Here is a 24,720-nt window from a genome sequence, read left to right as displayed (position 1 = left end):
GGTGGTGATGGTGATGATGGTGGTGGTGATGGTGATGAAGGTGGTGATGGTGATGATGGTGGTGATGGTGATGAAGGTGGTGATGGTGATGAAGGTGGTGATGGTGATGATGGTGGTGGTGATGAAGGTGGTGATGGTGATGAAGGTGGTGATGGTGATGAAGGTGGTGATGGTGATGATGGTGGTGATGGTGATGATGGTGGTGGTGATGATGGTGGTGATGGTGATGAAGGTGGTGATGGTGATGAAGGTGGTGATGGTGATGAAGGTGGTGATGGTGATGATGGTGGTGGTGATGAAGGTGGTGATGGTGATGAAGGTGGTGATGGTGATGAAGGTGGTGATGGTGATGATGGTGGTGATGGTGATGATGGTGGTGGTGATGATGGTGGTGATGGTGATGAAGGTGGTGATGGTGATGATGGTGGTGATGGTGATGAAGGTGGTGATGGTGATGAAGGTGGTGATGGTGATGATGGTGGTGGTGATGAAGAGGACAGGAGAGGTAGGGCCTCTCCACAGCTGACCACAGAGGCACTGGACACCAGTTTCAGCACACCTTGGTCCTGGGACACCTATGCCCAGACCCGACCTTTACTGGCTGTGAGATTTTACCAGCCTCACAACTTAACACCCAGGGCCTCCAGTGTGCAAGGCAGTTCTTAGAACAATGTCAGCCTTGCTTCCTTCCCTGGGTTGTGGGAAGACACAGTGAAGCAATAAGCGTGAAAGTGCCCTACAGAAGGCCAGGGGTGGGACAGACGGCCGGGATCATTCTTATTATTCTAATACACGAGGGATTATCGAGCAGATTTAAAGGCTTACCGTGCACCCAGCCCTACCTGCCTGCACAGCCTCATCCTACAGCCTCCACAGTTGCTGCAACCTGGCCCTCGGGAAGCGAAGTGCATGCCCCAGCCTTCCACAGGCTGCCTTCCAACTCCTCCAGCCTCCCCTGCGGGCCTGACTCTTCTCTGCTCCCAGCCATGACTGCTCTCTGGGGCCTCCTGCTGCTGCTGCCCGGGTTGGTGGCCCTGATTTTTGCTCTCCTCCTTTCTCCCATCCCGATCCCTCCCTCGGGATTCTCTGAGATTGCTCTTTGCTTGAGAAACTATGACCTGGAAGGAGGAACACTGCTCTAGGAGCCAGGAGAAGTGGGGTAGGTTAGGTATCCTGAGGTAACCAACCATCTCACTTTATTTAGGATTTAGGGTTCCCAAGAAGTGTGATTCCCCACTGACACAAGGAATTTGGTAGATAGACGGAGGTAAATTGGTAACCCAGTTGTACTGGCTAGTTTTGTGTGTCATCTTGACACAGGCTGGAGTTATCACAAAGAGAGGAGTTTCAGGTGAGGAAATGCCTCCATGAGATCCAGCTGTGGGGCATTTTCTCAATTAGTGATCAAGGGTGACAGTGCTCATTGTGGGTGCTGCCATCCCTGGGCTGGTGGTCTTGGGTTCTATAAGAGAGCAGGCTGAGCAAGCCAGGGGAAGCAAGCCAGTAAGGAACATCCCTCCATGGCCTCTGCCTCAGCTCCTGCTTCCTGACCTGCTTGAGTTCCAGTCCTGACTTCCTTTGGTGTTGAACAGCAGTGTGGAAGTGTAAGCGGAATAAACCCTTTCCTCCCCAACTTGCTTCTTGGTCATGATGTTTGTGCAGCAATAAAAACCCTGGCTAAGGGTTTGAGTTTAAGTCTTGACCCATACTTAGTTGACTTGCCAGGAAAACTTACACCAGTGGTTCTCAGCCTCACGAATGCTGCAGCCCTTTATTATGGTTCCTTGTGTGATCGTGACCCCCAAACACAAAATTATTTTCATTGTTACTCATTTAACTGTGACCTTGGTACTGTTTTGAATCATAATGTGTCTGATACGCGGGAAATCTGATAGTTGACCTTTGTTTCATTAAAAGGTCATTCAAAATCATTTGAAATGTAAATAAAAAATATATCAGAAAAAAAATGAAAAAAAAAAGGTCATTTAGCCCCCAAAGGGGCCGTGACCCACAGGTTGAGAACCACGGTCTTAGACTATTTGCCTGATCTATCTAGATGTTGGTTTTCACATCTGTAAGAGAAGGGCTTGATGTGTCCAGCTCTTCTGGTCCCCCTGTTCCTAGACTAGGTGGCCTTGGACCATTTCACAATATTCACCCAGTGCTTCTGGTAATCATGGAGAGACCCACAGGGAGTTCCCACAGACCTGACATATTCACCCAAACACTGCTCTTCCTTCCGACCAAGACTTCTGGGCAGGTAGCACAGCACTGCACACATAGTAGATGCTCAATAAAGACCCACAAAAAGGATGAGCTGTAAGCCCAGCACAGCTCTACCCTGCCTTGACCTTTGACTGACCTCACTGTTCTGACCTGTCATGTTCCTTTGGATACAAGACAGAGAGAATGGCTGGAGGGCTCTGTCCAAGTCCCAACCAGGAGTTCCTTCTCTTTTAGGGACCTCAGGGACTGGGAACAGCACTAAATAGGCACAGTGCAACTGGGCTTGGTCCCAGATCTGACCATTACTGTAGCAAAACTGACAACTCCTTAACCCCAGGGCTTCTGATGCTGAAAGTGCTAGCATCCTTCGAGACAGGGTCTCATGTGGCCAAGGCTGGTCTCACACTCTCTAAGTAGACAAGGATGACTTTGAACTTCTAATCCTCCTGCCTCCACTTCCCAAATGCTAGAATCATGGGTGTGTAGCCTCATGATGGACGAGGCGATTCTTACATGAGCGCTGTCTACCTCACAGGGATGTGTTGGCCAATTTGTGACAAACCTGGGACTCTAGCCACTTAGGGTAGGTAGATGAGTGAACCAGAGAAAAAGAGAGAGAGAGAGGAGAGAGAGAGAGAGAGAGAGAGAGAGAGAGAGAGAGAGAGAGAGAGAAAGAGAGAGAGAGAGAGAGATCCAGCCATTGATTCTCTGGCAAGAGATATCTCTTTGCATGGCTTCCCATGATGTCATGGACACCTGGCTTGTCTCTTGGGTGATCCTGGGGCACATATCCAGGTACTTGGGGATCCACCTGACTCTAGGCTATGTCGGGCTGCCTTGGGCACGTACCGGTCCATCTTTGGCCTTGTTGCCTGGGCATCTGCCTCTAGGCACTTTCCACGGACCTCTAGAATCAGATACCCAAGTTCCCAGCTTGGCCCCACCATGTCCTAGTATGACCTCAACATGTGATCTGACATGTCTGAACTTCCTCTTCACTGTGATCTCAGAAGAGTGGGACCTATCTGCTAGGTGTGGTGTGTGAATCAAGAACAAAAGAGAGCGGGCTGGAGAGGGGGAGTGAGTGCTGGATAAATATTAGCTGAGCCCCAGGTGTGGCACATGCCTATAATACCAGACTCTAGAGACTGAGGTAGGAGGATCGCAAGTTCAAGGCCAGTTTGTTTTTAAAAGTCAAGTAACTATATATACATATGTAAAGAAATGAGTTAGCTATCCCTGTTAGCAGAATTTGGTGAGAACAGCAAAGGTGTTCCCTCTGGTAGAGCCTTTCGCCTGCTATGAGAATCTTCCCAGACTGCTCTAGGACTTAATAATTTGGCCCACACAGCTGGATATCCCTGTGCTCTGCCTGAAGGAAGGAACAACCCCTCTTCTTAGTCCTGGTCACCTAGTCCCCTCTATCCCTGTGCTCTGCCTGAAGGAAGGAACAACCCCTCTTCTTAGTCCTGGTCACCTAGTCCCCTCTGGCCACCAGCTTCTACCCTGATACTCTCACATTGCTGTGCCCTGCTCAGAGAGTTTGTCTCGGACACAAGACAGAATTCCCTGCATGTGGCACTGCACCAGCCCTACCTACCCTCAGATGCTGCTAAAAGGTTCCATAGAGACTATAAGGAAGACACAGGGTGGAGGGGCCTGGAGAGAGAGAGAGAGAGAGAGAAAGAGAGAGAGAGAGTCACAAAACTGAGAAGGTGGCCCCAGGGGCAGGGCCAAACTCACCAAGGTGAACACACCCGCTCCTAGCACAGCATAGACGGCATGGAGCCAGGGGACCTGTGGGAGAGGAAAGATTGGCTTAGCCTGTCAGAAGGACGGCTGGCAGAGGTGCCAGAAATTTGGGGGAAGGCTCAGTCCAGAGGATGGAAGAATTGGGGTAACTCCTCTCTGGGAAGCCCCAGTCTGGGAGAGGCTGGTGATTCTCAGGGTGCTCGCAGTGGCTGGGTGGAGAGACCCTCAGGGGGTTCCCACAGACCTGACATGTCTTCCCTTGAAGCACAGCCCCAGGCTTAGGCTGGCCAAGGGCGATTCATCTTATTTACCAGTCACTCTGCCAGCCTGGGTTTGGCCTCAGGCTCCTGCTGCTGTCCCCAACTCAGGCCTGCTCTATCCGGGGTCTGTCTGCTCCTCCACAGAGAGCTCTCTGTCTCTGCCTTGGAAATGAGGGCTCAGGTGGAAAAAGTCAGTCAGGGTGGGGATGGTAGTGGAGGCAGCTTCAGTCTCTGCCAGAGGGGCATGATGAGCGGCCTCTGGAGGCCTCTGGAGGCCAGAGCAGTTCCCTTTCCAGCCTGTGCTCACCCGGACTGGGAACACAAATATCTTAGCTACAAGGTGCCAGGTTAGCATTACCCTTTGTGGGTCCCTTCCAGAAAACGTTCTAGAAGGTTCCTGGAAACAAAGCCACCCCATCAGCTCAACATGGGTCAATAAAGGGTTCTTTGAAGTTCTGGGGCTCCTTCCTGTAGCCCCCTCCCCTTCCTAGATACACAGAGGCCCACAGGCCAGCTCTGGCCCCTCCCTTTGTCAACAGGATCCTGGGAAGAGCCAAGGAAGTGCCAGAATCAATCTTGACGCCCTAGACTGGGTGCCAACTGCCCAGAGGCTGGGGCCAGGCAGTATGGAAGTGTGTTAGAGTGGAGAAGGAATACCACCCAAGCCTGGCAGACCAGAGGCCCTGGGGGACCAGGTACCGGATATGGCTGGCCGGAGAGAATGTTGTTGAGTCCCTAATAGATCCAACCCGTTCTTTTCTGGGTTCTTAGGATTCAAAACATCTGTTCTCCAGCATTGGCGGCTTCACCTCCTACGCGGTAGGCACTCTTGGGCAGGCAGGAGGCCAATCGGAGTCCTGGGAAGAGCCCTCCAGTGGGTGGGCATTTGTGAGATGGGGTAGGGGATCTGCTCCTGCTCCTCGCTAGTTCCTGTCTTGCATGGCTAGGCAGATTCTGCCTCTTTGGACTTAGCTGGTCCCCCAGGAGGGCCCTGAGTCTGCTGGGCCCTGGAGCCCCAGTGCATCTTCCTCAGCTACAGGTCCCTCCCCTCCCTCCACCCACTGGGAAGGTGAAGCCGGATGTGGCTCAGGGAGCCGGGCAGGTGCCCAAGGCTGCCAAGAAAAGCCTCCTTGTTTGCTGGCGTATGCTGCCAACACACCTGGGGGCCAGTGCCAGGAAGGCTGGACAGGGTGGCAGGCCAAGAGCCTTTGTGCCCGGGTTGCCCTGCAGGGCTGGGAGAGCATGCACCCCGAGCACCGGGCTCTCTTCACCTCCCTCACCACGGACCGTAGGCTGAGACTCACGTATTGGAAGGGCAGGAGGATGGAGAGGAGGAGTCCACTGAAGAAGAGAGTCATGAGCAGCACAAACAGCACACCCTGACAGGAGGTGAAGTCAAACTGCGGGACACAGGGGGCCGTCAGTCCCCGGCCTCAGCAGCCCCCATGTAGCCAGAGACTGAGACCCACAAATTCTGCACTCACCCCCATAACCCAGTGTATCCCCTCTTCCAGGTAGCACCCCCAGACCCAACTCAGGCCTCTGCCTCTCCTCAGCCCCACACAGACCCCTGACCGATGTGCCCTCCCCTGACCACAGGCTCCAGGGCTGACCTTGGTCTGGAAACTGAAGATGGTGACGGAGAGGCAGACGAGAGCCGTGATTCCCAGGCACAGCAGCACTGACGTGGTGTTGTAGTAACTGAGGATGGGTGTGCGTGCGTTCGGTCAGTGGCGTTCCCCGCTCCCCATCCCTCCTCTCACAGGACCGCTGGCCCTTCCTGCCAGAAGCTGACCCCGTGACCTACATTCCCAGGGCTCACAGCGTTCGAGGCTTCTCTGTTGCTCACTAGTGGGGTGAAGCTCTCGAATAGGCAGAGCGGGGTGAGCTTATGTTGGTGTCTGAGGGCAGCTTATGCCACCAGGAGCGTGGGGCTTTAAAGCCACTTCGTGGGTGACATCATCTTCCTCAACACCATCCCTCATCCCAACCCCACCAGCCCGCTTGGGTCCTGCAGCCGCTGGCCATGTAGTTAGTGCCCAAGGAGACATTGAGGCCAAAGCAATGTGTCTGCTTGGGTCTCTCCCCCATCCAAGAGCTCCCTGGGAAGATGGCGGTATGCGGAGAGCTTCCCTCAGATGTGGCCAGTGCCTGGCTACATGCCTATCTAGGCCACTCCTGTCCCATTTACCTGGACAACATCCCAGTGAGGTAGGCCATGGACAGGGTCTGCAGGGAGATCAGGAGGAAGGGATGTTACCTCATGTGGACTTGGGGGGCCCAGGCACCCTCAAGTTCTAGCCAGGGCCCGCCTCCCATGCATATAATCCTTGTGCAGAGCCTGCTTTCCTCCATACAGGTTTCAAGGCCCAAGGCCCAGCTAAACGGTGTCTCCCTGGCCAGCCTGCAGGCTCCTCAGGCTAGCTCTCCCTTTATCTCCTCTGCAGCTGCGTTCTCCCAGTGAGAGCCTTCTCTTCATTACCCGGCTTCTGGCTGGAATTCCCACACAATCTCCCAAGGACAAGAGACTGGGAGCACGGGGCAGGGGGTTTCATCCCACTGAGAGAAGGAGGATGGGATGCTTGGTAGAAGACAGGTTCAACACCTCTTCTCCACAGGGACCCTCACAGTGGATGTCCCCTGTTTAGACTTTAGGTCTTCAAAAGCTGTGCTGCCTCTGTCCTGCCTCCTTCCCTACTCAGCCTCTGCCACCCAGGTCACTTACAAAGATGGTCAGCAGAATCAGGTTCCAAGGGAAGTGTCTCCTGAAAGGCAAGCCCAGGCTTCAGAGGGGAGACAGTCTGCACTCCGCAGAGCTCTTCCCTCATGGAAAACCTTATGCTCCCGTCGGCCCATCCGCCTCAGCGGTGCAAAGTGAAGGGCAGAAAGGCTGACCCATTGGTCTCCAGATCAGAGAGGCATGAGGCCCTCCCAGGGCTGCACAGCACCCTGGTGGAAGGCAGGGCTCAGAGCAGATTTTTAAGATCCTGCTAAAAGTCCCACGGGCAGGCCCCTCCCCGCCAAGTCACGATCTTACCTGGGTCCAGAGCAGCAAGCCAGAGTCAGGTAAGTTGCAAAGAACACGGCGCTGTGAGAGAGACGGGTGGGCGAGTCAGAGGGTCTCTCCTGAGCCCGGCTACCTAGCAGTTGGTCCTACACTGCCACCCCTACCCAAACTGCACCAGGCAGGATGGCAGTAGGCAAGATGGTGGTCCAACTCCAAAAAGGAAAGGTGGGGTTGGGTGCGGCAGGCCCACCCTGACAATATTAAATCTGAGGAGCTACGGCCTCCTGATCTTACCACTCAACCCAAGCGGCCTCAGAGACCTGCCGTTAGTGTGGTTCCGGAAGCACAGTCCCATTATGTAGCCCAGGCTAGCCTTGAACTCTCAGTGAGGCCCCTGCTTTCGCCTCCCGTGTCCCGAGACTGCAGATTTCACCATCCCACTCGGCTAAGAGACCTTAGTTAAAAAGCTCAGCCATAGGGACTGGAGAGATGGCTCAGCAGTTAAGATTGCCGACGGCTCTTCCAGAGGTTCTGAGTTCAATTCCCAGCAACCACATGGTGGCTCACAACCATCTGTAACGGGATCTGATGCCCTCTTCTGGGGTGTCTGAAGACAGCTACAGTGTACTTACATAGAATAAATAAATAAATCTTTAAAAAGCTCAGTCACACCCGGAGACTGGGGACGTCGTAACTCAGAGTGAGAAGCGTGGGACCTGTGAGCACGAGGGACCTGCCTTCAGTCCCCAGAACCCAGGTGGAAAGCTGGGCATGGCCCGCTCTTGGAGACCCAGCTCTCAGAGTCAAGGCCGGAAGGGGGCTTTCGGGGCTCAGCCTGTGCCCAGCCAGCCTCCCCGGGGAGCTCCAGGCCACGGAGGCACAGTTTCCTGAGGATGACACCCAAGACTGGCTTCTGGCCTCTGTATGCACACGCACACATGTGCACACCCACATGGATACACACGCACACATGTGCACACCCATACACATGCATTACAAAAAAAATGTTCATGCTGGGCACCATGGTGGGTTGACACACTCTGGCACACAGGAAGTACAGGTCAGAGAACCAGGAATCCAGGGCCATTTTGATCTACTTATGGAGTCTGAGGCTAGCCTACTATGTGGGAGACCCTGCCTCAGAAATAATAGATTAACTAAAAAGCAAATTAAAACTTACTATAAAATATATTTGGTGTGCTTGGTAGCTATTTACTTGTTTATTTATATAGTTTCTGAGGCAAGTCCTCATCATGTGCCTCTGGCTAGCCTGGAACTATCTACACGGACCAGGGAAACTGGGTTGGTGTTTGTTTTGGATTGTGTTTAATAAATATTGATACAATCCTCCCTTCTTCCTGGGCCGTGCTCTCCTTCCCAGATGAGGTCAGGTGACTTGTCCACCGTCTCGAAGCTATCCCGTTGCGGAAGGCCTGAGATCAAGGCGTGCCAGTCTGGGAGCTGCCTTCCAACCACCGCCACACGCTGCCTCTCTCATCCCTACCTATAGCCAGCTCCTCAGCTGCTTTTATTACCGTTCTCCCTACCAGGCTGAGGGCTCAGCCCTGACCAGCCTGCTGCACAGAGCCGAACAGGAAGTGGAAGCAATTCGTGGGTCAGGGAGCCATGTCCGGTGGGAAGTGGGCTAGCTGGTGGTTGACTGCTAAGAGTTTTTTGGAAAGCGAGGGTCAAAGATGAGGTGATGGAAGACATGGGGGTGGGGGTGGGTGAACTCCCAAGACAGCTAGACTACCGACACATGGGCTCCACCCTCAGCAGCTCCCCCGCCCCCAGCATGGCTTTGCAGTCCTTTTCCCATCTCCTCAGAATCTCACCTGCCCTCCATGCAACTCCAAGCAGCCTCCTCCTTCCCTAGATCTCCCAGGCTGCCTCTCTCTCTGCTGTGTTCCAGAAAGATCTGAGATAATAAGGGAGGATCCTGTGGTTCCTGACCATCACCTGCCAACCTCACAGAGCAGCGCTACCAGGCTTCCTGTCCCTTAGCCGTGTCCCCCGCTTACTCTAATGGTTCTGGGGTCCCCTGGTCTCCCCGGCCAACCTCCTTGGCTTCTCCCCATCTCCACTCAGCGCTCCCCGTTCTAGCTCCAGCAGGGATCTGCCTCTCAGCTCTCCTGAGAATCTACTCAGTGCCTCCTCATCTCTCCAACCTGCCCAACAACCTGGCCTCAGCCCCATGAGAGCTGACTTTGTCACACCAGGGTGACCCTGTTGAGTGCGGTTGCCACTTGTCCTTACATTGCCTGAGCTCGATGTCTGGTCACTCCTATTGTTTCCCCAGTTCCACAATGACACACTTTTGGGTTCCCTCCTCCCTTCTGGCCACTCCTTCTCAGTCTCCTATAAGGAGACTCTAAAGAGCTGGGTTCCTCAAGGCAGACTGGCCCTCACCCCTGACCCGCTCTCCCTAGCCCCTAGCTAGCCTCGCTCACTCCGACGGATGAATCCATACTTTAGATCTCCATTTTTCCCTCTCAGTACCAGACTGGAGCATCTATTTGGCTGCCCAGGGAACAGCAGCTTTTCAGAAACGTATCAGATGAGGCGGTGGGGTAGAGCTGAGTTCTGCATTCCCTCTGCCCCTGCACCCACCCCACTCCACCCCCACTGCCAAGGATGCCATGCAACCATCCAGCCACCCAGCCACCCAGCCAGAGGCCTCAGCATCAGCCTTGGCACTTGCTCGCCCCGCCACACCCAATTAATCACCTGCATCTGCTCAGCCTCCCACTCAGACCTCACTCTCCCCTCCATCTCTGCCACCTCCCTTTGAAGTTGGGCCACCTCTTTCTCTTCTCCGCTCTGGCTGGGATGATAGCCCTCCCTCAGCCCAGCCTTCTGCCCTCCATACTACAGGCCGAGCAGACCACACGGTTCCCCTGGAAGACGTGGCGATGCCTACAGCACAGGCTGGCTCCTCACCTCTTGTCACCCTACCTCATCCACCTTCCCACTTCTCATCACAACCTGTTCTGCATCCTCCAAATGTGCCCATCGCTCCCCTGGCCAGATGGAGTCTCCCTCTTCTAATGGAAGGTAAAGACAGCTCTGGCTGTAGCCTCAGTCAGCTCAGACCACACGGCCTCTGTAGCACCCGGAGGCCAGCTTGGGACTTACAACTTCTTCCTGCCATCTAACCTGGAGCCTGACACCAGTAAGCGCTCTTCAAATTATTTCTGCACGAAATGAAAAAGCCAAACCAAAACACTAACAAGGCAGGTGGCGTTGGAATGCAAAGCTGATGACCCCAGAGGCTCTGCTGCAATTGGATGCCAGGTGCTGCCAGAGCTGCAGCCGCCCTGTACATGGGGGCAGCGGATCCCACCTGTCCCTAGCAGAAGTACTCTGGCACCTGCTCCATAGGGTCTCAGTCACTTCGACAACTACGACAATAACACCTGTGTGTTTCTTGTCACTCTGGACAGCCCCAGAAGCTTCCTGGGACCAAGGGCCTCATGTCCTTTTCTCTTCACTCTCTTAGATCCTCAATCCTTAAGATAGGCATCAGGGGGGCTGGAGAGATGGCTCAGAGATGGCTCAGTGGTTAAGAGCACTGACTGTTCTTCCAAAGGTCCTGAGTTCAAATCCCAGCAATCACATGGTGGCTCACAACCATCTGTAATGAGATCTGATGTAATGAGATCTTCTGGGGTGTCTGAAGACAGCTACAGTGTACTTATAATAATAAATAAATCTTTAAGAAAAAAAGAAAAAAAAAGATGGGCATCAGAAGGGAGGCCAGAGAGACTCAGGATTCCAAAGACCACGGTACAGCTTTGGAGCCTGGTGCCAGAAGTCCTGTCCCAGGCCTGCCACAAGAGTCTCTGGCCACGGACAAAGATTTAACAGCCAGTCCTGTCGTCCCCTGTCCTGCAGAACAGGAAGGCTGTCTGCCAGCTCTGGGAGGCCTGGTGGGAGGTGCAGCCTAAGCACTTAGCACAGGCCTGGTGCTGTGCTGGGCGTGTGGATGGGAGCTGCTTGCTGTCTTTAGAAGCTGGCTGACTGGCAGCTTTCTTCAGCCACCCCCACCCCAGCCCTCACCTCAGGTTTCTCCTCCTCTGCCTGCTCTTCTCTGGCCCCTCTGCTCTGCCGCAGACACCGTGCGTGCGCAGTGGGAGCAATCAGACAATTAGGAGAGAACCCAGCGGAGAGAGATGACTGGGACCTTGAGAAAGCCAGGGCTGTTGGGTCCCAAAGGGAGGGGTTGTGTGTGAGCAAGGACAGTTGGTTTCCTGTGGAAGCCTCGGCCCCAGGCCTGAGATGGTCGCTTAGCGTCAGGATGGGGACTGAGACTCAGGTGAAGACTGAACCCATTAGCCTTCCCCAGCTAACTTGCCCTCGTGGCCCGGGCTACAGCCAGCAGTGCACGGTGGGCAGGCGTGTGGCTGGCCTTAGCTTCTGGCTTTCTACCCTGGCTCTGTCGCTCAGGGACTTCTCTCTGCCTCAGTTTCCTCACCTGTAAAATGGAGATTGTAGCAGCACCTGCTTGGCAGAGTTGCTAAAGCTATATGCGGAAACACTTGGCACACCTGGCCCATTAAAAAGAGGTGTTTTATTCTCATTGTTATGAATGCTGTCCCAACAGGAAGAGACAACGAGGGAGCCCTCAGGGAGCGTTTGATTCGGGAGGTGAGGAGGCGAGACTCAGAGGCAGGATGGGGAGACTAAAGGGGTGTGGAGCGCAGGGTAGACCCTCAGGTAGGCCTTCTGCAGGAAGAGGTGGCAGACTGGGGGAGTAACTTTGTGGTGTCCCAGGAGAGCACAGGCCACGCCCATTTCCCACCTCTCTCCACCATCACTCCTTTCTCATCTCTCTGCTTTCTCCTTGAAGGACACCGTTCCAAGGCCAGATGCTCCCTCCCGGTCCCTACCTCTCTGGCACAGTCCGACGGACTCTGCCCACCTCCCCAAGCTGTCATCGGGAACTCAGGACAGAAGCCCACAGACCGTGTCACAGAAGAGAGGCTAGGACACCATTTCCAAGGTCTCAGGAGTCGGGGGAGGGCTACGCCTGCCAGACGGTGCTGACGCGCTAGGAGCCATGCCAACCTGTTGCGTGGGCTGGCCAAGGTGACCGTCCCCGGGGCCTCATTAGATGTGCGCACAGTGCCTCCCAACTCCCCAGGACTCAGCCCTCCCTCTTGGGCTTCTGACTGTCTCTCTGTCCTGGGCCTTAGGAAAGACTCTGTGTACTTGATGTCTTCACTCCTGGAATCCTGGGAAGAGTTTCCTCCCCGTTAGTCTCTGGCCCACTTGTGCTAACGATGAGCCTCCTCTGGGCTCTGGTGGCTCCCGGGGCTTTGGGCTGAGCCCAGCTCCACACCGGATCCCTATTCAAGAACAGGCTGGGTCAGTCAGTGTGTCAGCTCCTCTGCTGTGCTATGTCTTCATGCTTAGCCCCCAAGGGCCCTGCTGTTCTCTGGGATGTCCGTCCTTCTGCTCATCCGTCAGTCTAGCCCCTTGCAGTGATGCTCCCAGTCCTGTTCACCCTGCATCATCCATCCCTGACAACTGTGCACGCGCCTTGCATAGACACCGCCCACTCCCTCCTCCTATAGGCAGAGGCCTCCTGCCCAGTCGCCCCAGTGCAGGGCTGGCTTCTGCTGGAGCCAATGGAGAGAAGAGTTTTCTGAGTCTAGCATGGTTCTGGCCTGGAAATACCCCAAATTATTCCTTAGTTACCAGGAATGAGAGGCCGAGTCACCTACAATCTCAAGATTCTTCTTGCAAATGGCCTGCCACGTTCCTTAAAGAGAACAGGACTACTGTCAGCCGAGTGGCTGGCGGGCAGGAGAGACTGCCAGGCAGAGGGATTAAGAGCACAAGTCTTAACTTGAACCCAACTCCGCCACCGACTAGCTGTGTGAACTTGGGCAAGTTACCCAACCTCTCTGAGTCTTAAGGTCTTCTGAGGTAATCGCACCTAGTAGATTTGAGGATCAAATGCAATACTGTACACGGAGCACACAAAACAATGCCTAGCCCTTAATTAGGTGCTCGTTAAGTGGCAGCTCTTATGATTAATAATTTCATAAGCGTTAATAACAATGTTAATAGGAGTAGCAACATTATCATTAGAGAAGGTCAAAATACTCCAGCCCCTTCCCTCCTAGGGTCAAGGTACCAGCTCTCTCTCCATCCCAGGGCCATAGCCCCACCCCTGGCCTGACTGCCGCCTGTCCCCAACCTCCAGCTGTCAGATCCACAAGTTGCTTCTGGCCATGCTAGGGGTCTTTGAGGTCCTCCCCCCTCAGATGTGGGAATATGGTGATTTGGATCTTTCAACGGAACGTGGTGGGCATCTCAAGGAAGGAACCTGGGGTGGGGAATACTCACTAGGAAGCCCAGTACCAGCCTGGGTTGGCCTGGACATAGTCCTTAACGACGTCACTGTGGAAAAAGACGGGGCAGAGTCAGAGATACTGCAGGTCTGTTTCTGCTCAATGTCTGTGCCTGCCCCACATGGACTCAGAGAAAGGAGGCGGGACTGGGCTCTAGATGGGCAGGCTGGGACCTAGGGGAGCCTGGAGGGGTGACTGGGCCAAATGAAGTACCACAGACAGCAGCAGGGCCACCCCACACTGCTTGGGGAACTTCTTACACGATGCACACCCAACATTCTTCCGCAGCGCGAGGCTATCCACAGCCCCTCATCTCTCCAAGTGGACATTCCAGGAGGGGTCTGATGGAGTCCCCCTGCCCCAGGCCTCGCCATGCCCTTCCTGGAAGGCATCAGTGCGCATTGCTAACTCACCAGAAAGTAAAGAGAGCCACCACAGCCAAGGTCACCAGCAGCTGGACCAACAGGATGGTGTAGACCTGAAAGAAAGAAGAATGATCAGTTTGGGGAGACTTGGGGATGCCCAGCAAGTCTCTGAGAAGACCCCAGCTCCCAGGGACACTTTTGAATCCAGTCCTCCCTATTGGATACTTCCGCCCTCCTTCACAGGGCAACTGGGCAGATTCAGACAAGTGGAGGGACAGGAAGGGTGCCAGACCCTCAGGCTGAGCGGCCTACAGAGCCCAGAGGACAAGGTGAGACCTCCCAGGCACATGCCAGGAGGCACCATGAGAGGGAAAGCCCTCTCTCTGCAGGCAGAGGCTGGGCCTACACCTTCCAGGGCCCCTCCCCCACCAGGCTCCCAAACCCCTCACTGCCCTCACTCTAGCCCAGAACATGGGAGAAGTGGTCACCTTTCTGATGAAGAGCCGGCGAACTTTCTGGTCATCCCAGCTGAAGGTGGTGAAAAGCTCATGGTGTCCTGTGGGGAAACCACCTTCGTAGCTGGAGCCGCTGCCTGGGTAGGTGGGTAGAGGCTCTGAGAGTTTGCTAGCAGCACAGCCTTCATGCCAATGCCACGACGTGACAGTGGCAATGTCAAAGGCTCCCCAGGCTGTCTCCCCAGCCCCACTGTCCAAATACCCCTGACCACACCTGCCCACCGCACATCTTCTTCTTGCTCTCTCCGATTCCAGGAATGAGCTCTCTCCCATGCTCTCCCTCCACAATGGTTGGGGCTCTGACAACCAAGCTCTGTAATACAAATGTCCCTTCCCGCTTGTGTCCCCATCTCCCTCCCTGGACATTCTAGCTGCTTCAAATCAGCAAGGAGCAGACAGTGTGTCCTAGGACCAACTATCCTACCTGACTGCGGCGGGACAGAAGGCTGGGTGGAAGAGTGGGCCTGACGATGCTCGACTGTAAACCAGGGGGCTGCGGGGAGAGGGGGTCCTGAAAGAGGCAGAGCGTAGTGGGTGGCTCCAGGCCTGGTCCCAAAGCTCTGACTTTTGCAGAAGTAAAGACCCTATAGCCAAAAGGACCCATGCGCACGTGCGTGCACGCGTGGATCTACCAACCTGTGTGACAGGCTGTGTGGCAGGCTGTGTGACAGGCTGTGGGGCAGGCTGTGGGGCAGGCTGTGTGACAGGCTGTGTGGCAGGCTGTGTGACAGGCTGTGGGACAGGCTGTGGGACAGGCTGTGTGACAGGCTGTGTGACAGGCTGTGTGACAGGCTGTGGGACAGGCTGTGTGACAGGCTGTGTGGCAGGCTGTGTGACAGGCTGTGTGACAGGCTGTGTGACAGGCTGTGGGACAGGCTGTGTGACAGGCTGTGGGGCAGGCTGTGGGACAGGCTGTGGGACAGGCTGTGTGACAGGCTGTGGGGCAGGCTGTGTGACAGGCTGTGGGACAGGCTGTGTGACAGGCTGTGGGGCAGGCTGTGTGACAGGCTGTGGGGCAGGCTGTGTGACAGGCTGTGGGACAGGCTGTGTGACAGGCTGTGGGACAGGCTGTGTGACAGGCTGTGGGACAGGCTGTGTGACAGGCCTGAGCTTTCTGGGGCTCCTCTGGTTTGGGCACTGGGTCCACTTCACAGAGACCAAGTTAAGATAAAACAGAAATTCTGCATGTTCTGTGCCTAGCTGAGGCTACACCGTCTTTACCCTTGTGACCCTCCTCAGGGGCATTCTCAAGCCCTGAACGAGTCTACTCTGGTCCCCCCTACTATGCCCATCAGCTCTGGCTAATCTTTCCCTCTTCCCCAGCAACAGCCAGCCTCTCTTCCGCCTTAGTTCCTCAGAGATGACCATGGCACTGCCCAGTTGGAACTCTTCGATAGGTCCTCTCCTGCTTGTCACTCAAGCTCAAGTTCTTTGTTTTGTTTTCTGTGACCTGGTCTCAAGCAGACCAGGCCGGTCTTGAGCTCACTATGTGGCTGGAGATGACTTTGAATTTCTAATTCTCATGTTTCCATCCCCTGGGTGCTGGGTAGAGACATATGCTACCACGCCAGACAAGTTTAAGTTCCTTTAAGGACAGCAGGGTGAGTGGAGTCTTCCAGCCTCCCCTTTTCCTGAGCAGTCTTCCATCCCATGTTCTCAGCCCGACTACATCTGTTCAAGTACCTGCCTTCTTATCCTTCCCTGGACCTGGCCCACCAGGTGCTTTCTGAGGGACATTCACTCACTGTCTTCTCCTCACATGCTAACTCGAGACACACTTCAGAGCTCTACACCGAGACAGGAAATCTTCCCTGACTGGCTGGCCAGACCTAAGTCACCAACATCTTAGTGATAGTTCCGAGCTGTGGCACCTTGGCTGAGCAGCCCGCTGGCTGTGAGAAGAGACCCTTAAGTCCTCAGCCGCAGGCTGGCGAGATGGCTCAGCAGAGAGGACTGGGTGTCCCTTACTGATTCTTGGTCACAGGAGCTGGAGTGTCCAGAGAAGGGAACGGGAAAGAGGGAAGGGACATTTATACGGCAGAGCTTGGTCCTTGGAGCCCTAACCATTATGGAGAGGATGGGAGATAGTTCATTCTGGAACCAGAGCGGGAAGAACAGTAAGAGACCGGGAGGTCAGACGTGGGGTGGCAGGGGTGCTGGAGAGAAAGACTTCAGAAGCACAGAGAGCCCGATAGGTAGGTCAGGGAGCTCCCCAGCTCTCTGTCACCACACCTGAGTCACTGAGGTAGACGTGCATGGCAGTCAGCTCAGGAGAGCAGAGCCACAGACAGGACTCTGCATCCCCAGGAATGAGCTCAGACACTTCCTACGAGCGAGTGTTTGTCACCTGCTGACTGCAAGGATCAGCCCCCCTCCCACCATAAGGGCTTAGAGGGTAGTCCCTAAATAAAGCATCCATCCCAGCAACCAGCCCAGGAGAGTGGAGAGGGCGAAGACCTCCCCCACCTGCATTGGCCTTCCTGTGTGCCCAAGTGGAGTAAGGCACCTGAGCTCTGGACTGAGGGGTATTTTTGGAAAAGACACGACCATGGTGGTCACTCACTCCTTATGAGCAGGGCCTCTGTGAGCACAGGCTTTGAGAGGGGTATTGTCCTCAGATCCCTTCTAGAATTTTATTATGGGCTGTGAGAGACTTGTGGTGGGGGAGGGGCAGTGGAGGAACAGCAGAGAAAGCCCTTGATAGGTCTGAAAATTTAAGTTAAAAAAAAAAAAGTTGGGGCTGGAGAGATGGCTCAGCAGGTAAGAGCACTGACTGCTCTTCCGGAAGTCCTGAGTTTAAATCCCAACAATTACTTAGTGGCTCACAACCATCTGTAATGAGATCTGACGCCCTCTTCTGGTGTGTCTGAAGACAGCTACAGTGTACTTACATAATAATAAATAAATCTTTGGGCTAGAGCGAGCAGAGGTCCTGAGTTCAATTCTCAGCAACCGTATGATGGCTGACAACCATCTGTACAGCTACAGTGGACTCATTCATATACATAAAATAAATCAATAAATCTTTTTAAAAAGTTATGCTATTATATGCCAGTACATGTGTGCATGTGTTTACAATTTGCATGCATGCATGCATGCATGCATGCTATGAAGCACATGTGGAGGTCAGAGGCTAATTTTCTGGGGTCAGTTCTCTTCTTCCACTGACTGCCCTGGAACCTGGGGATAGATCTGTGGTCATGAGGCTTTTGTGGCAAAGCGTGTTTACCTGTTGAGCCATCTCACCAGCCTGAGGCTGAGGACTTAAGGGTCCCTCCTCACGGCAAGTGGCAATGATCTGGCAGGCTGCTCAGCCAGACAACTGGGGTGCCACTGCTGGGATCCTGGAATGTCACCATTGATAAAGATGTTGGTGACTTACGTCTGGCCAGCCATGTAGCTAGCTCCCACAGCTACCCCACACTGTGCCTGCCTGCCCCTGCAAGACCCAGAGGAAGGATGAGAAATGATGAGAGAAACTGGGAGGGGACCCCAGTCCCTTACTCTCTGACAACCCTACATCCCTCCTTGTGGCCCGGATCCCACAAGGTTTCAGACCAGTTACTATATAAATGCTGTACCCTACCCAGAGGGCACCTGCACAGTCAAGATCATAGCTGCATAGACTTTCACTAACCCTTCCGGACCGCTCTGATCTCTTCCAACCCCTGTTTTCTATCTCTTCCTTCTATGAGGACCTTATTTATTTATTTATTTATATGGGGTTTCTCCGTGTAACCCTGGCTGTCCTAGACTCACTTCATAGACCAGGCTGGCCTCAAACTCACAGAGGTTTGCCTGCCTCTGATTCCCAAGTGCTGGGATTAAAGGGGTGTGCCACCACCACCCGGCTCTGTGAGGGCCTATGGCCTTCCCTTATCTCCCCCTCCAGTTGGCTTAGCTCAGTGATTTGTAGAGTCCCCTCTTCTCTTGCTGAGAGCACCCCACAGTGTATCTCTCCTCTTCCCTTTTAGCATCCTCATCCTCAGAACAACCCTCCAAAGCCACTATCTACTGTTCTGTGCGACCATACCACCACGTCTGTGGTGTCTGCAACCTCCTCCTGCAGGCTTTCACCTGCCCCGCCCCCACCTCCTCTACCCCTCCAACCTTTTGGTCACTGAGAGACTTACTGGGGTCCACATAGGCCCAGCTTGGATGGAGTGGTACAGCCGTGGGGCCCTGGGGGAAGGCCCCTGCCTTCAGCCCCTCTCCAGAGGTGGCCTCCTCGTAGGAGGGTGGCGCCGAGGGCACTGCCGGAGCATCCTTCTTCTCTCCATTTGCCTGCTGCTGCTGCCCCTCAGTCCCGGGGGCCTTGTTAGCCACAGAGAGCTGTAGGGTAGAGGTAGAGAGAGAGACAGTTGCCAGGGGCAGTCCTCCCTGCCAGCCCCTTGATTCCTGGAATCTGCTTAGGTGCTCTTCCAACCTGGACTAGGGAGTGGGACAGACAAGACTCTGGGTTCTGAGCTCAGAGGGGTGGGGCCAGCCAAGGAAAAGATAGGTAACACAGTCTGCAGAAATATACCAGAGTGGTTATGGAGGCCATGGGGCCACCTGGAGAAGGGACTGGCCTCTGTGGTCCTGCAGTTGCTTGACCCATAGGAGACCCTATTACTGAGCCAAAGGTTCTCCCGTCTCATTGCCTTTCCAACTTGCTCACTGTATCCAGACAATTTTATTTTGCATTATCTTTATTTTTTGGTTATTTGTTTGTTGTTTTTGAGGCAGAGTCTCCCTATACAGCCCTGACTGTCCTGGAACTTGCTCTATAGACCAGGCTGGCCTCAAATTCACAGAGATCCTCCTGTCTCAGCCTTCCAAATGCCGGGCTTAAAGCTGTGTGCCACCATGCCCGGCTGTTCTACCAACTTAAAAATGAGGAAACTCAGAATCAGACAGAATGACGTCTAAAGTCCCAGGGCTGCATGTGGCGCCCAGGGCCGCAGCAGGGCTCAGGCTCAGTCCCTGGGGACTGGCTGCTTTCTGTTGGGTTGGGAATGCAGGAGGGGCGTGGCATGGAACCGTAAGACAGGAAGGAAAATGAGGAGCCTGTGGGGCAAAGGGAGAGCACTCCCGCAGAGACAGCTTTCCTCCGCCAGAACAGAACAATAGACCGTCATTGCTGGAGGAGCTGGAGGAGACATCTAGTTTAGACCCTTCCTTCCCGTGAGACAAGGAACGGAGACCCAGGGGGAACTGTGCAGGGCAGGCTAAGAGCTCCAGTCCACTTACACTAATCTACGCCTCCTCGGTGGGCACAGTGGGCATAGCAGCTTAGTGAGAGAGACAGTGACGTCTGTGAGCATCAGGGAAGGAAACAGAGAGTATGGAACAGGGAGTATGAAGACAAGAGAAACCAAAGAAAGGCCTGGCCTCAGAAAGGGCAACTTCAGTCTGGCTTTAGGCCTCCTGCTGACACTTAGAGGTTGCTGAGGAGGGCGGGTGAGTGGGTAGACAATCAAGGAGCCGCGGACTTCACGCCCTCTACGTACAGCCCAGAGATGATTGGACCTCAGGAGTCTTATAGCACCCCACCCCCTAAAAAAACACACAGGGAAGGTGGCAACTTACCACCAGAAGAGAAAGGAGAGCTAGCTCCTAACTGGTTGAATGGGGTGGGCGTGGAAGGGGAGGCTCCACTTCCCCAGGCCCAGCTCAGTGTCTCCTGCCTCCTGGAAACAGACCCTGAGCCCAAGCTCCCTGGCACCCTTCATTACATAGACTGAGGGGGGCAGAGCCCCCCTTTCCACTCACCCCACCCCCGAACCTCTGGGACCCCACCACCCCTCACAGAAGGCGTCCCCAAGTGGCCAATGTCAGGAAGTAGTGTCACCCAATGACATCATTTTGAGGCCTCTGAGAGCTTGAGGGTCTGAGAAGCGATACCATTAGTTCTGAGGCTGGTATCAAAGAAAGAAGCAGGATGTAGGGAGGGCTTTCTTCTGTTTTCCCTGCTGAATCCTTAACACCCCTAAACAGAGGGCTAGAGGACCCTCCCCCTTCGCCCTAGGCTCTGGTGGTTGTATAATTCCACAGGCTGTTGATGTTACATAAGCCATCTGCACCACCCAAGTCTGCCCAGGCCCTTCCCTGAGATCCAGACCTAAAATTGGTGTATTGATGTGGGGAGGCAGGAGAATATGTTTTTATTCCAGCCAGTCCCCAGGTCTGGCCAAAACAGAAATCAAAGCATCCTTCTGCAGGGTTGCCATAGTAACTGCCAACCATAGGAAACATATACTGGTATCCAGAGCGGAATAATGAAGGGAGTCGGGAGGGGGTGTCTGGAGGGAGTGAAAGATCACCTTAAGCTGGATGGGTCCCTTGCTAAAGACACACCCACAGGCACTGCCCCTCAAGGCTCACCCTGGCCCCCAAGAAGGTCTCTCTCTCTCTCTCTCTCTCTCTCTCTCTCTCTCTCTCTCCCTTTCACCTTCCTTCTTTCACCCAGTCTGGCTCCTAACAGGGCCCAAGGTGCTGAGTTCTGTGATGCCACAGCAAAGGGTGGGAGACAGAAGAGGGGAAGAAGAGAGCCTTGGGGTTGGGAAAAGTCCTAAGCCTATTCCTTGAAACGGGCTGTTTGGTCCTCTTGACATCAGCAAAAGGCCACAAGGACCTTAGCACCAGGACCAGGAGAGGATGCTTAAATTCAGAAAGGATGGCAGGCAAGTAGGGGTCCAGAGAGGGGAGGGTGGTGCAGGCGGCGGGGACACGCCCCTACCTTTCCCTGGGTCATGATGTCGTCGTCTCTCCAGGAAGGGGTCCCTGAAGCGGGGGTGGCCGCTTGGGTCACCACAAACTGCCTGCGTCTCTTCTTTCCTCCGCGTGGATTCTAGCAACATCCACTGCTACCCGGCCAGGCTTACCGGAGCGTACCATCCGCACACGGGGGAGGGGGAGGGCCTGGGAGGAGGATGCTGCTGCGGACGCAGGATGCTGCGGACCTGAGAGCGGGCAAGACATGCGCTTTGGCCTCGTCTGCTTCTCCCACACACTTCAGCCACCCCAGGGGACCGGGGAGCATCGCGCTGTGGAGCAGCAGGTGGATGGGTCCGCGGGGGTGGGGGGAGGCACCAGGACTCCCTGACACCCGACCAGCTGATTCTGTCTGCCAGTGTACAGAGCTTGTGAAAGGGCCTCATCTCAGCGCGAGCAGCCACCAGCCTCGGCCTTGTTCCCCCTCCCTGTTCGGATGGCCTCAATTTGTCTCCATCTCCACAGCCCTCTCATTGTTTCATCGTTCACCATAGAATGAGAAAGTTCTGGATGGCTTGTCTATTCTGCCTCCCACCAGGGCTCCGGGGACTTTAGTCAGCCTCCAGCCATCTCTCCCCTGGCTCTGGTTTTCTCACTTGTAAAATGGAAGCAATAGCGCCCCCCTCCCACACCCCGGCTCATAGCATGTCTGAGAGAATGCAGCGTCTGTCTCTTTCAACCTTGTTGAGACAGGTACTTCTGGAGACGCGGCTAGCTCTGTCTCAAAGCTCCGCCTTGCTCTCCTCTGTCTGTGCCTTCTCAGTCCCCATCATTTTAATTCTGCCTTCTCTCCATTCCACACCCATCTACCCCCTTCTTTAGCCTTGTCCTAGGGGCTCAGTCAGCACCAATTCCCATTTTCTGCAGTTCCCACAGTGCCCCTATTGAAATTCAACTCTCAAGAGCTGGCTCAAGCCCCAATTTAGTCAGCTACTGGCTGTGTGACCTTGGCAAGGCTTTTACCCTCTCTGAGCTGCAGCATCTCTCTGTGAGAAGGAGGCGACGAGCAGGACTGTGTTTGCCATTGGTTGCAAAGCCCTGTGGGAAATGGTGGCAAGAGCACACGGAACACAAGTTCTGCCAGGGTGGGAGTTGTGGAAGCTGAGGAAGCCCACTGTAGTGTCTCCGGGAGGGTCAAATCTTCCTAGCAGAAGGTGGGAAATAATTCCCGATGAGAAAGAGTGTCCAAGAGCTTTCTGCCCCTCGGTCATGTAGTCCCCAGCCCCTGCATGCCAAGCCCGCCTCTGCCAGGTTGTCCTTGGCTCCCAGCGCTGCTGCTCACACTGAGCCAGTGCCCTCCCTCTCTACGCTTGCATCCTTCCCTCAGGAAGCCTCCGCGCCAGCTTTACTGCTCTTGTTACATAGTTTCTGATCGTCCCGACGCAGCACTCCCTCTGTGGGAGTCTTTGTCTCAGCATTGATCTAACTGTAGCAGGTTTTCTCGGCTGCAGGTGTGTGAAAAGCACTCAAATGGATTGTCACTTGTAACATTTCCCAGACCGCTGTCCCGGCCCGGAGCCTGATGTCAGCCCTGCAGGCTGTGCTCTTCCTGGATGAGAGCAAACAGACTCAGCTCGGGGCTTCTTACCTTGATGCCTCGCCTGCTTCGTGGCTGCTGAGATTTGGTCTTAGAAGGGAGCTCTCCCCATCCCTTAGTCACAGGCGCGTTGGACCTTCCTTTTACTTCTGATACTAATACAGTTTCCAGTGGCAACTGCTACCTCAGATTCACATTGGTTTTGTTTAGTTCTCTCTTCCCCCATCTCCACCCACTAGGATATCAGTGGAGTAATTTGGGGGTGTTTTAGTTGCTATGTTCCTGCAGGTTAAAAAAGCATATGGTACAGATATAGTACGTGAACATTTGGGGGACTAAACACAAGTGACCTGAGAATGCTCAAGTGAGGGAGGAAAGTTACAAGCATCCTCATGTTTTGAGGTGTTGGCATCACCAGTACAAGCAGCACTGCCGTTGTGTGGATCCTGGTATCTGAAGGCAGTTAGATGGGTCAGAGCATAAGCCGGAGCAGATCCTGCACTCTACCCCCGTTTTTGCCAGCTGACAAATGCGGTCCCTGCCCAGAGTCTCCGTTTCCTCAGTACTTAAAAATGGGCACAGTTTTAGAGTTGATCTCAGTGGCCTACAGAGAGATTCCCTGACTGTGCACAGAAAGTGTTTAACACATGGTTCCCTCTGGGGGTGTCAAATGACCTTTTCATAGGGTTGCCTAAGACCACTGGAAAACACAGATATTTACATTCATAACAGTAGCAATATTACAGTTATGAAAATAAGTTTATGGTTGGGGGTCAGCACCATAGGAGGAAATGTATTAAAGGGTTTCAGCATTAGGCAGGTTGAGAACCACTGGTTTAACCAAAACAACATCCAGGATGCTCTCAGCCTTTAGTGTTCGCTAACTGGTGTTCCTTAAGGCTTCCGTCGTGGTGGTTCGTGAGATTGCTGGTTCCCACCCCCAGGCAGCTCAGCTGCACCTTATGCACCAGACACTCGTTCCTCAAAGTTCTGCCCTTTTCATGGTGAACCACTCTAGGAGGGTCCCCATCTGCCTTTCTGTCAGGAGCCTTCTGCCAGGAGCCTTCCACTGCATTCAGGTGTCTACCCTCCCAGTACAAGCAGGACAGGACAGCTAAGAGGAACCTGTGCTGGAAAGAGCAGGGACCAGCAAGGGGATCCCCAGCAGCGGAGGTCCTGGTCCCATCCTTGGATTCCCCAACCCGGCCAACATTGTTCTCACATTTGTTGGAGGTGGAAAGGTAGGAGGAGTTGTGAGTTTCTTGAGCGAGGTAATGACATGTTCAAAGACAGCTTTCACAAAGATGAAACTGGTATAGCGGTTTGGGTGTTAGAGCGTAGTCTTCTGGAAGGACCGGGTGGGGTAGGTTTGGTCTGAAGGTATATGGTAGGAGTAAGAAGACACAGGGTCAGACTTGGAGACATTGTAGCGGAATGAGGGCAGACATTGTAACAGAATGAGGGCAGACATTGTAGCGGAATTATGGCAGGGTCAGAGCCTCCGCATTGGAATAGCTTTCTGGGGCCCCAGCGCTGGCCCCTGGACAAGACACACTTGCTTGATCTTTGTTTCCTCTTCTGTGCATGGAAGGTTGTGAGCACCCAGCTGGCTCCAATTGGTAAAACACTTCAGACAGCGCCAAGTATCTCACACATCTTTGTAAGGTCTGGGAACTGGAAATCAAGTTTTCTAAGACTAGAAAGAGCCTGAGCAGGGTTGTCAGGACTTGGCTGGAGACCAGGTACACAATAAAGGAAGATGGGACATCAGAGGGACGGGGAACCGGAGGCTGGGCACTGGACCACCATTAACAGAGAGCCTCACATAAGTGGGAGAGCGGGTCCTGGCAGGTCCTCTTCCTGTGCAGCCTGGGAGATACCATCCTCTGTGTGGAAGCCACCTGCTCCCTGCTCTAAAGCCCAGACACGGGGCTCAGAAGAAG

At 54.2% G+C, this 24,720-nt stretch overlaps 1 protein-coding gene across 2 annotated transcripts in view; it reads right to left on the bottom strand.

Annotated features, from left to right (window-relative positions):
* Faim2 (Fas apoptotic inhibitory molecule 2) overlaps positions 1-21,220 on the bottom strand; it is a 30,655-nt gene extending 9,435 nt beyond the window's left edge. The window contains exons 1-11 of one of the 2 annotated variants that reach the window (XM_052160185.1): positions 21,206-21,220; positions 18,618-18,816; positions 14,458-14,561; positions 14,018-14,082; positions 13,600-13,653; positions 7,276-7,326; positions 6,964-7,003; positions 6,430-6,467; positions 5,852-5,939; positions 5,543-5,638; positions 3,970-4,023 (exon numbers count right to left, since the gene is read on the bottom strand). In XM_052160185.1, the coding sequence (XP_052016145.1) occupies positions 3,970-4,023; positions 5,543-5,638; positions 5,852-5,939; positions 6,430-6,467; positions 6,964-7,003; positions 7,276-7,326; positions 13,600-13,653; positions 14,018-14,082; positions 14,458-14,561; positions 18,618-18,816; positions 21,206-21,220 (804 nt within the window). The remainder of the gene's footprint in view (positions 1-3,969; positions 4,024-5,542; positions 5,639-5,851; positions 5,940-6,429; positions 6,468-6,963; positions 7,004-7,275; positions 7,327-13,599; positions 13,654-14,017; positions 14,083-14,457; positions 14,562-18,617; positions 18,817-21,205) is intronic. The other variant, XM_052160186.1, reaches the window with a different exon arrangement.
* Positions 21,221-24,720: the final 3,500 nt, after the last annotated feature.

The sequence above is a fragment of the Apodemus sylvaticus genome, chromosome 17, assembly GCF_947179515.1.
Source record: "Apodemus sylvaticus chromosome 17, mApoSyl1.1, whole genome shotgun sequence".
Taxonomy (NCBI): Eukaryota; Metazoa; Chordata; class Mammalia; order Rodentia; family Muridae; genus Apodemus; species Apodemus sylvaticus.
The sequence above is the reverse complement of the archived record's forward strand: the minus strand, read 5'-3'. Positions and strand labels throughout refer to the sequence as shown.